We start from the raw sequence: 13,317 nt of genomic DNA, 5'->3' as shown, positions 1-13,317 counted from the left end.
AAATCGCCACCAATACTCTCATTATTCCTCTCCTCCTCCTCCAAATCACCACCAATACTCTCATTATTCCTCCTCCTCCTCCCCAAATCACCACCAATACTCTCATTATTCTCCTCCTCCCCCAAATCACCACCAATACTCTCATTATTCCTCCTCCTCCTCCCCAAATCACCACAATACTCTCATTATTCCTCCTCCTCCTCCCCCAAATCACCACCAATACTCTCATTATTCCTCCTCCTCCTCCCCCAAATCACCACCAATACTCTCATTATTCCTCCTCCTCCTCCCCCAAATCACCACCAATACTCTCATTATTCTCCTCCTCCTCCCCCCCCAAATCACCACCAATACTCTCATTATTCCTCCTCCTCCTCCCCAAAATCACCACCAATACTCTCATTATTCCTCCTCCTCCTCCCCCAAATCACCACCAATACTCTCATTATTCCTCCTCCTCCTCCTCCAAATCACCACCAATACTCTCATTATTCCTCCTCCTCCTCCCCCAAATCACCACCAATACTCTCATTATTCCTCCTCCTCCTCCTCCAAATCACCACCAATACTCTCATTATTCCTCCTCCTCCTCCACCAAATCACCACCAATACTCTCATTATTCCTCCTCCTCCTCCACCAAATCACCACCAATACTCTCATTATTCCTCCTCCTCCTCCCCCAAATCACCACCAATACTCTCATTATTCCTCCTCCTCCTCCACCAAATCACCACCAATACTCTCATTATTCCTCCTCCTCCTCCACCAAATCACCACCAATACTCTCATTATTCCTCCTCCTCCCAAATCACCACCAATACTCTCATTATTCCTCCTCCTCCTCCCCCAAATCACCACCAATACTCTCATTATTCCTCCTCCTCCTCCACCAAATCACCACCAATACTCTCATTATTCCTCCTCCTCCTCCCCCAAATCACCACCAATACTCTCATTATTCCTCCTCCTCCTCCACCAAATCACCACCAATACTCTCATTATTACTCCTCCTCCTCCCCCAAATCACCACCAATACTCTCATTATTCCTCCTCCTCCTCCCCCAAATCACCACCAATACTCTCATTATTCCTCCTCCTCCTCCCCCAAATCACCACCAATACTCTCATTATTCCTCCTCCTCCTCCCCCAAATCACCACCAATACTCTCATTATTCCTCCTCCTCCTCCCCCAAATCACCACCAATACTCTCATTATTCCTCCTACTCCTCCCCCAAATCACCACCAATACTCTCATTATTCCTCCTCCTCCCCAAATCACCACCAATACTCTCATTTTTGTTGTTAGTTTTCCTCATCATTTTTTCCTACAATTGACCTCTATACAATATCTTTTGTGTTGTGTGGCGTTTATTGTGTTGTGCTTCTACCAATAAGGTTTATCGCAAATAGTGTGAGTGATGCATGATCGGACAGAATTGGGAGCACCACCACCAGTATATAAAGTTTTTATTATACGGGTGGCGCTATTGCTCGCAATTCCTTCCCATCATGCATAGCTCACACTATTTGCGATAAACCCTATCACATGTATACTTGCCATTTTGAAAGATAGAACTCGTAAAGTTTGACAGGGCAGTGTAGTGGATCTTCGAGATTCTCTGCCTGTTCCAAATAATGCTTCTCTAACAAACTTCTTTTCGTCACCTTGCAGGTCGTCTCTTCAACTGTATATAAATATATATATATATATTGGTCTTTATTGCAATAAATATATTTAATGGTCTATTATTGCAAAATTCATCATATAATAGAATTAATAGTTATTTATGATTTATTTTTGTGTGTATTATTGCTGTTAATAACAACAAATATCCTTATGCTTGGTTCCCACTATGATGCAACGCAAGGACGTAAGCACAATGCAAGCGAGTTTACTAATAACGAGCGACAATTTTTATATTGCTGGTGAATGTTCAAATTAGTCAAATCAAATTGCCTTGTTGGTGGAAACTAAACTAATGGACAACGTAACTACCTGTTTGTTTACCTTTAATCTATCTATTCTTGTAATTACAGTGACTACCCTAACACACTAAAATCATACATATTTCAGCAAACAATGTAGTTACTCTCACCTCAGCATTGTCTTTTATATTTATATAACATAGCACTGTTGAAATGAATAAAATAAAACTAAAATAAATAAATTAAACTGCAAATAATTTTTTTGAAAAAGAACCTTACGTTTTTTCCGCAACTGTGATGGAAAATATCGCAAACATACAAATTTGCTCTTCGATCCACTCTTCTTCCAATCTTTGAAAATCATTCCAAACAGAAGATCTTTGTGATCCTGAAGCGTCTTCAAACAGAAGAACTTAGTGTTGAAATAGACCAACGTGTTGAGAAGCACATAAGGAGAGTGGGCGCCAAGTTGTTTACAGTCCCACATCAAATCTTCAGTGATCTTGCTGTTAATGACAATGTTTGTGTCTGGTTTGAAAACCGGTTCCCATGTCTTCATCTTCTCCACTAGATATTCCATGAACCTTTTGAAGGGGAGATCAGTAAGGATGTTATCAGGATGACTTGAATTGAATAAAAAATGCTGTATAGCTAGAAGAATATAGAACAGCAACGCTGGTGGGTACTCCTCTCCGTCTGGTTTTCGTGCTTCTTTGACAAAATGACAGAGAGTGTAGCTAAGTTCATCCGAAGTGTTGGTCAAGATGTCCGGTTTGAAAGAAAAAGGTTTAGCACCGGGTTGCTTTTTTAGCTGAAGTTCAACATTTTTAGTTGCTACCCACAGTTTGTAAGCACCAATGCCGATCGAATAATGACGGTCTATTTTGTCATCTACTTTCTCAACTTCATCCGTTTTTGGATCGTATTCGTCACTGTCGTTCTCAACTCGTGCACGTTTGTTCTGAGTGGATGATCGCTGGTTTGTACGCTTTCTTTTTTTTTTTGGTAATCTTCCTGATCTTGTTGAACGTTGGCAGTATTCCTCCGCATCTGAAGGAAAAAAAATCAATATTTACAATATTGTGATACTTTAAGTAACATTGCAAAATAAAAAAGTCCTTTACAAATCAATAGCCTAACCCTCTAGCCTAGCCCTTCACCTAACACACATACCCCCACCCCCTAATTTTTTACTTAGATTCAATATAAGATGATTGTTTTGCTTTAAAATGGGAAAAGATAGGTTGAACATGCACTAATGTTATCAATAAAATGTCTATCTTTTATCACTGTATACTTTCCTCTTTAAAATAATAGCGACACTTCACTTTACAACACGCCATGTGACTACACACCTACAAAAAATCATTCTACACAGACATGTTCCTTTTTACTCAAAAGGTGCATAGTAGCATCGTGAAAATTAAAGTTGTTAATGAGTCACTTACTTGATTCATCGACACTTTCAGTAATTACAGGTTTTTCTAGGAAAGAAAATGGGTCGTTTGCCTTCACAGATAGTGCAAGGATGTCTTCTTCTAATTTTTGAATTTCACCCTCGTCTAGAAGTTGTTCAAGAGCAGGCGGTAATTCATCTACATCTGATGAATTTTCTACTTCATCTAATTAAGTAATAAATTTTTTTTTTTTATATTTTATTTCATCAAAACCAACAGCAACGAAAGATGATGAAGTATGAATCAGAAAACCGATACAATAAATACTCTAAATATGAAGCAAACTCAACTAAATAAATAGTAAAAATAAAAATGTAAATAGTAAAAATAAAAATGTAAATAGTAAAAATTAGCCAATTGAGCAGGATTATTTTTAAATACAATGAGTCTTGAATGAAGAAAAACTATTAAAAAAATATCAACATTTACATTTGACTCACTTAAAAAGAACTCAGTAAGGCAAAGTAGACCGTAAAGTCGTAAAGTTACGTAAAACATGAAATTATGCGTGCACGTTCCAATTGTTCACACGATGAACTTCCTCATTATAGATATGAAGTTCAAGTTCGGCTGCCGTCAAAACTGACGATTAGCTAGACATAGACATCGCTTTATTCATCCATAAATTTGGAAATTACAGTGTTCATAGCTTTCTCTCTCATCAAATATCAGACTTAAATACAACGGTATGTACAACTTAAACTTTGAGAAAGAAAGCATAGCAAGAAACGTAGTCTGCCACATTGAGTAGCGACACAACAACAACAACAGCTAGCATTGCAGAGAGGATTAATGTTTAAAGGAAAACTCTACTATATTTATAATTGATTATCATAAAATGAAATCTAATTTTGTAATGAATCATAAGAGTAAACTACAAATTGTACGAACCTGGAATTTCAACTTCCGATATTTCAAACAAACTTGGTTCTTCAACGTCCGGTATAACTGCCACGTCCTCTCCAGCAATGGCATCGGCCATCGCAAGCAGCTCAGCCTCAAGCGGGTCTGACGGTGTCCTTTTTTTTATTTCATTGATAGCTGCTAACAATTTGTCAGCATTATTAGTACTTACTGGAAGAAACATTGGTACAGGTACCGGTGTTGGTATACCAACTGGATGTGGTACTGGTGTGGTATACATCTGCATGGGTACTGGTATGTAAATTGGCACCGGGATAGGAACAACCACTAATTTTGGCCGCCAATCACCATCTATAAATTGTGAAATTTTATATAATAATTTAATACCAAATTAAATAAAAAAATCTTGGTAAAATAAGATTTATTGTAAGAATTACAAATTAGTATCTCAGACAGAGTCTTACGCTCTGTCCTTACGTTCTCTCTACACTATCAAACTTTATGTGACAAAAAAATTTGATGTACCCATATATCTGGGCATATCACTACCATATTTGGGCATATCACTACCATTTTTGGGCACATCACTACCCTATTTGGGCACATTACTACCATATTTGGGGACAAAGCTTTATATATATATCTATATTTTACCTGTATTTGTTTCTTTTGACATTGATAATGGTTTGCAGTACGTTGACTTAGTTTGCTGTATTGGTTTGCACATTGTCATCTTGTTGCGTACATGTTTCGGTGCTGGTAACGTGGGCAACGTTGGAGGCTTAGGCTGCACAGGTGTGGTAGTGATTTGTGTCTGTTTAGTAACCATCACAACAGCTAATATTCAGAAAAATAATAAGCTTTAAAAAAAATAGTTTTACGGTATTTTCACACCACGCCTTTAGGTGGTTATATTCAAGAGGACAGAAGCATTGGGGAGTAACGCCTCTATCCCCGAATATTTACAGTACTATAGTTCAGTTAAAGACATATAGGACTTTGTTCATTTCAGACTATATCTACGTTACACAAAATGTTTACTACTGATTGTTAAACACAAATAATTGATAAAAAATCACAATTTCTTAAATTATTAAATACAATATAATTAAAAAAGCATCATTTAATCATGAAAACCAAGAAATACAATGAAACATGAACAATGCATGTCATGATCAATAAAATATCCTCAACAGAATCACATGACCATGATCTGTATGCAATTATACAACTTATTGTTTGACAACTGTGCAACATAGTATTATAATTTAATGTTCAGAATTGTTTATATTTAATATTTTTGTGGGATTTCTACAGCATCATGTTACATAGCATTTAAAAAAATAACTAACCTGGTTTTGTTCTGACTGCAGTGTTCTGATTAGAAGCAATTGAAAAAACATTTGAAATTACTGGAAGACCTGAATTAACTGAAAAAGAAAGAAAGGATAGTGAACAACAGAAATGTCAATGATCTGGTGAATCAATGAAGGAGAGAATATAGGGCAACTAAAATAGATTTCAAATGTGATTTGTTAACCACCAGCTAAGGTGGTGTTATTGAAGTGTGTAAAGCTCTGTCTACACTATCAAACTAGTTTGACAAACAAAGTGTAATGTGCCCAAATATGGTAGTGATATGCCCAAATATGTCCATATAAAGGCGCATCACAGTTTTTTGTCAGTTTGAGCTTTAGTAATCGCATTTACAGTTGTATTGTTAATAAACAGAAATCATGTTGCATACCTTTGGCTGGTTGTTTTCCATTTGGAATAATGTGTTCCATTGACGTATTCGGAATGTTCTGTTGAACTTCTGTTAACATATTTGGAATGTTCTGTTGGGTGTAGAAGAGCAGGAGACAAAGCTGATTACAAACTTTCTTCGCTTCTCCACGCCACATAAACGTCTCGTTCAAAAGGCGGCCTTGTTGCTTGCATCCTTCACACCTGAAGATACAGATACGATTTAATAAAACTTCATTTTCACGACAGTTATGGGATCTGTGGCCATATTCACTAATCACACTTACGTGAGATATTTCCCTTTAAATATATCAAGTATTTCAATTAATTAAAAAAATATTTAAGTATTTCCCTCATATTATATTCACGTACTGATATTTTTCTAGCCGAAGTGTGAATGGTGAATACGGCCAATGGTTCCCTAAGTGCATATATTAATTTTGAAATGACGTATATATTGGCAGTGGCATTGCAGTTTATGGTTTACATAAAAAATCCTGGGTTCAAAGCAACACTAAGTCATAGCACTAAGTTCTTTTTTTATCCTACACTTGGTATACAATTCTCCTTACACTGTATTTAGTATCTTAGGAAAGTTCCATGATACAGCAACACAAAAATTATGTATTCTTAACAAACTAAAGCTCTGTCTACACTATATCAAACTAGTTTGACAAAAGTGTGATGTGCCCAAATATGGTAGTGATATACCCAAATATGGTAGTGATATGCCCAAATATGGTAGTGATATACCCAAATATGGTAGTGATATACCCAAATATGGTAGTGATATGCCCAAATATGGTAGTGGTATGCCCAAATATGGTAGTGATATACCCAAATATGGTAGTGATATACCCAAATATGGTAGTGATATACCCAAATATGATAGAGATATGACATCATCATGTCCATATATGGGCACATCACAGTTGTTTGTCACATAAAGTTTGATAGTGTAGACAGTGCTTTACAGAATACACTCACTACTTACTTTGTGACTTGTTTTTGCCACTGATCATATTTCTCTCTGCATTTCTTAGAGCACAATTTAATAGCGTGTCCTTCACTTCTCTTCTCAATGGCAGTGGGTCCAATCTGAGAGCAATATTCGCAAATACACCAGCGAAGGCCCAGCTTTTGTGTGAAACTTTGTTTAAACAGAAGGTGACAACCTGGAAAAATAGTTGTTATTCACAAAGATTAATAATAATTGAAGATAGAACATACTTTTGACAGACCGTGAAAAGCAGAATTTTCCATAACCATCAGTCTGTTAAATTTTACTTTTCGGGTTCTCCCCTTGAAGGGGATAAGGCCTATGTCTGTTTATCCAGGTAAGCTAGACATGTAATAGAATAGCTTCTTCATCTACCATGTCCAACAGAAAGCTCACTTTTTACAGCCAATGGAGTCAAACCAATTAAATAATAGGATTATTATATCATTATATCAATTTCAATTTTTATTCATAAGTTAAAACATGTTTTTAACTGATCAGAAATATGATAAAAATATAAACATGATAAATTACCTTCACTGCAAAAGTTTCTTTCTTTACCGGAGAAATAGATAGTGGAATGATGAATGCGTTCTTCCAAACAGTTGTCGCACGATATTATTACACAAAATGTCTGCAAAAAAACAAATATTAATATTATTAAAATATAAAAGTATAGTATTTAACAAAATATACCACGTGCAACCTGGTAAAAAAAGAAAAGAAAAATGTTTGAGTAGAATGCAGTAAAGTCGACTCAAACTCTGGCGTCCCTACCATACAAACTATCCCAAAAGTAACCCGATAATTCTTCAGAGTGACCTTCCATCTCCCACAAACGCTAAACGTACAAATTCTCAGGATTGTTTAGAATATATTTTAAAAAATAGCTTGATAGTTATGTACTTGTACTGTACAATGTACTTAAGTGCAAAGTACAAATTACGTCAGCATAGGGCATAATATCTGACCAATTACTCAACATTCTGACGCAAGATACTCCACAGTAGTTACAATCAATTACAATCCATTTAGGATCTACTATCTAGGCTCTTTTTGGTGTAAAGATGAAAATTACATTGGCAAACAATATAGTATTTTCAATAGTGCACATTATTGTAGAAAGAACCCGTCATACACCTACACTGATTCCTGTGGTTTGGTCTCACTTTTCCCGAAATAATTACCTTTTTATAAGTAGCTGAACAGTTTTCACTACAGAAAAAGTGAATATCATCTTTCCAGTTGAGTGTGATTGGCTTGCCTTTGAAATTCTTCTTACAATATTTACAATGCAGAGTCAGCTCTTCCTGAGGTAGCGTCACGGGGGGCATGTTGAACTGCATTTGAAAACCAATCACGCACTTATACGAACAGAAATTCCGCACAGATTTATCGCTCATCGTCAGGTGATACAACGGAGCTTGATACGTATTACAATGATTGCAATTAACAGGATTTGTGGGATACACGCCTGATTTATCATTTTGAGATTTCATTATGGATTTTTGTTGGCTGGGACTAACATTGGCTGTAACCGGTATACTTTCTGTTGGTGCCTGTGTTACAGAATTTTTATTATTTTTTTCGGGACATTTTGAAAGGATAGACACATTGGGTGTTTTCAACCTATGCATCAACCTTGAGGTGCATAGACCGTTACATACAAGGTGCTTCTCTCCGTTCTTGCCGTGGACTTCTGTCAAAGATGTTATAGCGTTTATTTTCTTACACATTAGGCAATTTGTATATACGTTATTTGATTTGCATTTCTCGGAGCAGTACGTTTGTTTGACTCCTTTCACTTCTTGCATTACCCCTTCAAACGTAAATTTAGTTTTACATTCACAGCAAGTTTTTACCGGCTGTACGTGATTGTCTTTCATAAACGCTTTCTGACAATCCGTGCTGCAAAGACGGAAGAGTCTTCCTTTCAACCTCAAACTATGTTTGTAATGCTGTAAACAAGACACAATAAACTGAATTAACAAATAATTAAAACTTAAAACTTAAACTTAAAAAAGAAAAAAGTTGAATTTATATTTGGTCAAACTTTTGGTCAGTCACAAGCAACAAATCATTTTTTTTTTTATTAGGTCGATTATACTCAGATAAGCTAGATACATCATTCAGATTTCCTTGGCAGCCGTAACAGAAATAATCGCAAAGAGAGGTTGCTTTCATCAAAAATTTGTTTTACTACTTTTTTGTTATGCGTTTTGTTTGTTTATGGAATAAAGAGAAATTGATTGATTGAAAAAAAAAAGGTAGGTTGACTATAATACATACAGTGGTTTCTATAGGCGAGTCTATTACGTGAAATCAGAACACTTACCGTAAGCGCTATGAGCGATGAGCAAACTGTGCAGTAGCAGTGAGTGCCAGCATTTTTGCGCTCCTCGTAGGACATGACACAGGCATGTGAACAGAACTCAAGAAATCTTCCACTCGGTCCACTTGGGGCGCACACCTTCGTGTCTTGCACGGTTTTCATGTCTTTTTTACAGAGAGAGCAAAGTAGAGATTTATATGGGTTGATGTTCATACACGCGTTGGAGCAGAATTGTTTTTCTTGCCCCGATACATTCGTCGTCCATTTTGAAACATCAGCATTAGCAATCACTTGACAGCAATTTGAACAGAAATTTATTTGCAAATTCTGAGGGTGTGAAGAATAGAAATGATCTCATTATTTTATCATAATAATAATTATAACTTATAATAATTTACTGATAATAGGAAGAAAAAATATTTTACGAAGAAAAAAAAAATATGTGGCCAAATGTTGTCCTAAAATTTTGGAAAAGTCAAGTTTAAACACTTACTGCAGATGTAGATTTGTCATTAATGACTATCACATCATCATCGACTTCGATTTCCTTTTTTATTGGAGACACTGATATCTTTCTGGCTGTTACAGACTTTCTGACATGTTCAGGATGATCTCCTTTACCATGTCTACCAACCGACGCTGATGTGCTTTCGTCGTTTTCAATGTTGTTTTTATCCTAAAAACCAAGACAATAATTCTTTTTATTAAACCACCTCAAGACAGTTCTTTCTATACTGTAAATTATTTGTCACAAAAAAAAATGATTTATATGAACACGCTTTTTAACAATTTGAAAATAATTTTTTTTAAACCAACCTTTTCTTTCGACATTTGTGACTTTGGGGCAAATGTAGCTAATCTAGACAGTATTTTGCTGATGATTAATCCTTTATTTGTTGTTTTCTCGTCCACTTTTTCTTCCTTAATCTTTATTGTCTCTTCTGCTTCCACTTTTATCTCTTTTGAGCTAGAAGACTTGTTCTGTTCATTTGCGTCTCCAGATGTCTGTAGGTTCGAGCTAGACGACTGGTTCTGCTCTTTTGCATCTCCAGATGTCTGTAGGTTCGAGCTAGATGACTGGTTCTGCTCTTTTGCATCTCCAGATGTCTGTAGGCTCGAGCTAGACAACTTATTCTGTGCTTTTGCGTCTCCTGAAGTTTGCAGTGTTGAGCTTGAACACTGCTGCTCAAAATATTCATCCAACTTTTCTTTCTTTATAACAACATCTGACAATTTATCAGAAGATGATTTACCACCACCAACTTGATCTGTTGTTTTTGCCAATTCAGTAGCCTGGTCTCTGGTTACCAGATCAGCAGATTCTTCATGAGCTGTTACCTCTTTGGTGGTTTCCTCAACAAGACATTTGTCTTCTTTTAAATGACCATCACTGGATTCACAACCAATCTCATCATTGACTTTATTCTCTGATGCATCTATTGTGCAAGATTCTTTATTCTCTGAAAGAGACACATCCATTTTCTCAGACATGTCTGTATCATTCCCTACGTTGTCAGAAACTTTTGAGTTGTCACTAATAGCTTCCTGCTTAATTATCAAAGAATTTATATTTGTTTCATCATCTTCATCAGCATCTGATTTTTTATCAAGATCTGTTTCCACAATTTCATCTGTAGAATCGTCTTTTTCCATTTCTTCATAAACATTGGAATTGTTTTCCTTCGGTTCTTCAACCAATTGTTCCTCTACCAATTGTTCCTTTACATTATTAGCTCTATTGTCATCTTTGATTGGAATGGTTTTATCAGAGGGAGTAATAGCATCTCTACTTTGGCCAATCGCTGCCGATTCTGGTTCTGGTATTTCATCAGTAGCTTTCGTGTCAAGAATGTCTGTTTCTTTAGAGACTTTCGTGTCAGTGTTTTTATGTACATCACATTCTTGGTCTTGTTCCACAGCCTCGTCAGATTCAATGCCAGATTGGTCTTGTTCCACAGCCTCGTCAGATTCAATGCCAGATTGGTCTTGTTCCACAGCCTCGTCAGATTCAATGCCAGATTTTCTATTCTCCAAATCCTTATCAGTTTCATCTCTCTCAAACTCTTCATTCTTTTCAGGTGCCAATGATTCTTTTCCAGGTTCAGAAATACAAAAATCTTTTTCTCTTGGACTAGCAGCATCTTTTGAGAGATCTTCCATATTTTCATCAACTTCCATTTTCTCTGGCATGTCAACTTCTTCTGTACAAGAAATTGGATCATGAGTAACATCTGCATTTTCATTCACTTCCATTTTTTCAGTAACATCTTCTTTCTCTTCCTGATCAGATTCTTTCTCAACGTTTTCTATAACTGACTGCCCTATGATGTCATCACTTTCTTCAACTTCCATCTTTGAACTTTAAAAAAAAAAAATTTTAATTAAATTGAATTAAAACAATTGGTTAGGTAGCCGACGACTAGCACAGAAGTTGATAAATAAATGATTACCAAATGACTGTGTGTAGTCCCAGAGGGTTATATTTGTGCTGTGCTCAAGTGGAAGTCGAGTAATAGGGAATTAAAGATAGTTTACAGTACATGGTTCTATCAGCCGTCTTTGTGTTAAATTTTTCCTGCAAATAAATTCATGTGAAATTGAAATTAATACTTTACTGTATATTTAAGTGACAAATTAAATATTCACCGTGGCTAAAGATACGGTACCATATCCAACTTCCGTCTACTAAAGGTACGGTAAAATTGCATTACGTCATAATCAGCCAATGGGGTGCTGGTACGTGTGTGACGTCATCGTATAAGGACTTTGGATTTTTTTTTCACATCGTGTCTGCTGTAGAGAATGCCTATCGACGGCGCCAGGCTTTATTGATGTGTGCGCTGATGATTCTGTTACTCAGCCTCGGGGCTAGACTTTGCAATGTTGAATCCAGAATCGTCGATGCTGTAGTAATATAGACTGAGCAAGATCATGGGTTGGTGGACGTTACATAAAGCGTTTAAAACATGCACTCAATCTCAAATATTATTTCATTATACAACATTTAACACTACACTCTACAGTAGAAATATGTTAATAGCCAAATTAGAAGTAAAGGAATGAATTATAATTCAATGTTGGAAATTGTGTTGCGTCAAAGAATATATATTCTTTGGTTCGTCTAGTTCATTCGTCCATAGTTACTATAAGTATAAGGGTTTTATTTTTATTCCAAATGGCCTATATTTTTTAATAAACTTTGTTCACAGATGGTGACCATAAACAAAAGCAAATGCGGACAATAAAGGGCCCTCAAATACTATGATTTAGACAATAGGCCTAACCCCAGGTCTTAGTCACAGAAATCAGCGCACACATGCAGCTGGTCCCAGCCTGGCAAACATACTCATATACCGAGGCTATAGGTTATGCGCCTCTTTTGAAACGGTAAATTTCTGTATTCTAGAATTAAAATCAACATGTTTTGGCCTATCAATAATAACCGTCGTAGTAGGCCTAGGCTACATTTAGTTTTTGTCACACGACGGGGATATTTTATTATAGCGATAAATGAAGCATAAAGAAAATGTTAAGCCGCCGGTTGATCACTGTTTTTATTTTGCGATATGAAAAAAAATCCCAAGTCCTTATACGATGACGTCACACACGTACCAGCACCCCATCGGCTGATTATGACGTAATGCAATTTTACCGTACCTTTAGCAAACGGAAGTTAGGATACGGTACCGTATCTTTAGCCACAGCGTTAAATATTTGTCTTTCTTTTCTGTCAATATACAGTACTTTCAGAGAATATGACTTTTTTAATCTAAAGTGAAAAAATGGGTTAAGGCCAATTAGGTTGCCATGTTACTTACTGTACAACCAATTTAATCTATTCCTCACCAAATTTTAACTCAAAATAACATAAAACAATAACAATAAAATATTTATCAGTCATCAGGCAACTTTTGTTATTGGGAGTTTTCTATCATGTTTATATACTTTTAAAATGCAGTGAGAGGGGAAGTGGGAGGGACTTGTATTAA

The 13,317-nt window shown here is 36.1% G+C and overlaps 1 protein-coding gene across 1 annotated transcript in view; it reads right to left on the bottom strand.

The window, feature by feature from the left end:
* Window positions 1-13,317, bottom strand: part of LOC140054888 (zinc finger MYM-type protein 2-like) — a 41,624-nt gene that overhangs the window by 2,785 nt on the left and 25,522 nt on the right. Inside the window, exons 2-14 of the mRNA XM_072099999.1 lie at window positions 10,145-11,687; window positions 9,822-10,004; window positions 9,332-9,655; window positions 8,184-8,954; window positions 7,531-7,630; window positions 6,991-7,171; window positions 5,998-6,200; window positions 5,603-5,680; window positions 4,905-5,087; window positions 4,278-4,601; window positions 3,378-3,551; window positions 2,209-2,979; window positions 1,562-1,688 (exon numbers count right to left, since the gene is read on the bottom strand). Coding sequence (XP_071956100.1) covers window positions 1,562-1,688; window positions 2,209-2,979; window positions 3,378-3,551; window positions 4,278-4,601; window positions 4,905-5,087; window positions 5,603-5,680; window positions 5,998-6,200; window positions 6,991-7,171; window positions 7,531-7,630; window positions 8,184-8,954; window positions 9,332-9,655; window positions 9,822-10,004; window positions 10,145-11,680 — 4,955 coding nt within the window. The 5' untranslated portion in view covers window positions 11,681-11,687. The remainder of the gene's footprint in view (window positions 1-1,561; window positions 1,689-2,208; window positions 2,980-3,377; window positions 3,552-4,277; window positions 4,602-4,904; window positions 5,088-5,602; window positions 5,681-5,997; window positions 6,201-6,990; window positions 7,172-7,530; window positions 7,631-8,183; window positions 8,955-9,331; window positions 9,656-9,821; window positions 10,005-10,144; window positions 11,688-13,317) is intronic.

This window comes from Antedon mediterranea, chromosome 7, assembly GCF_964355755.1.
Source record: "Antedon mediterranea chromosome 7, ecAntMedi1.1, whole genome shotgun sequence".
NCBI lineage: Eukaryota > Metazoa > Echinodermata > Crinoidea > Comatulida > Antedonidae > Antedon > Antedon mediterranea.
Note: the sequence above shows the minus strand (reverse complement) of the source record. Positions and strands in the feature narration are given on the sequence as shown.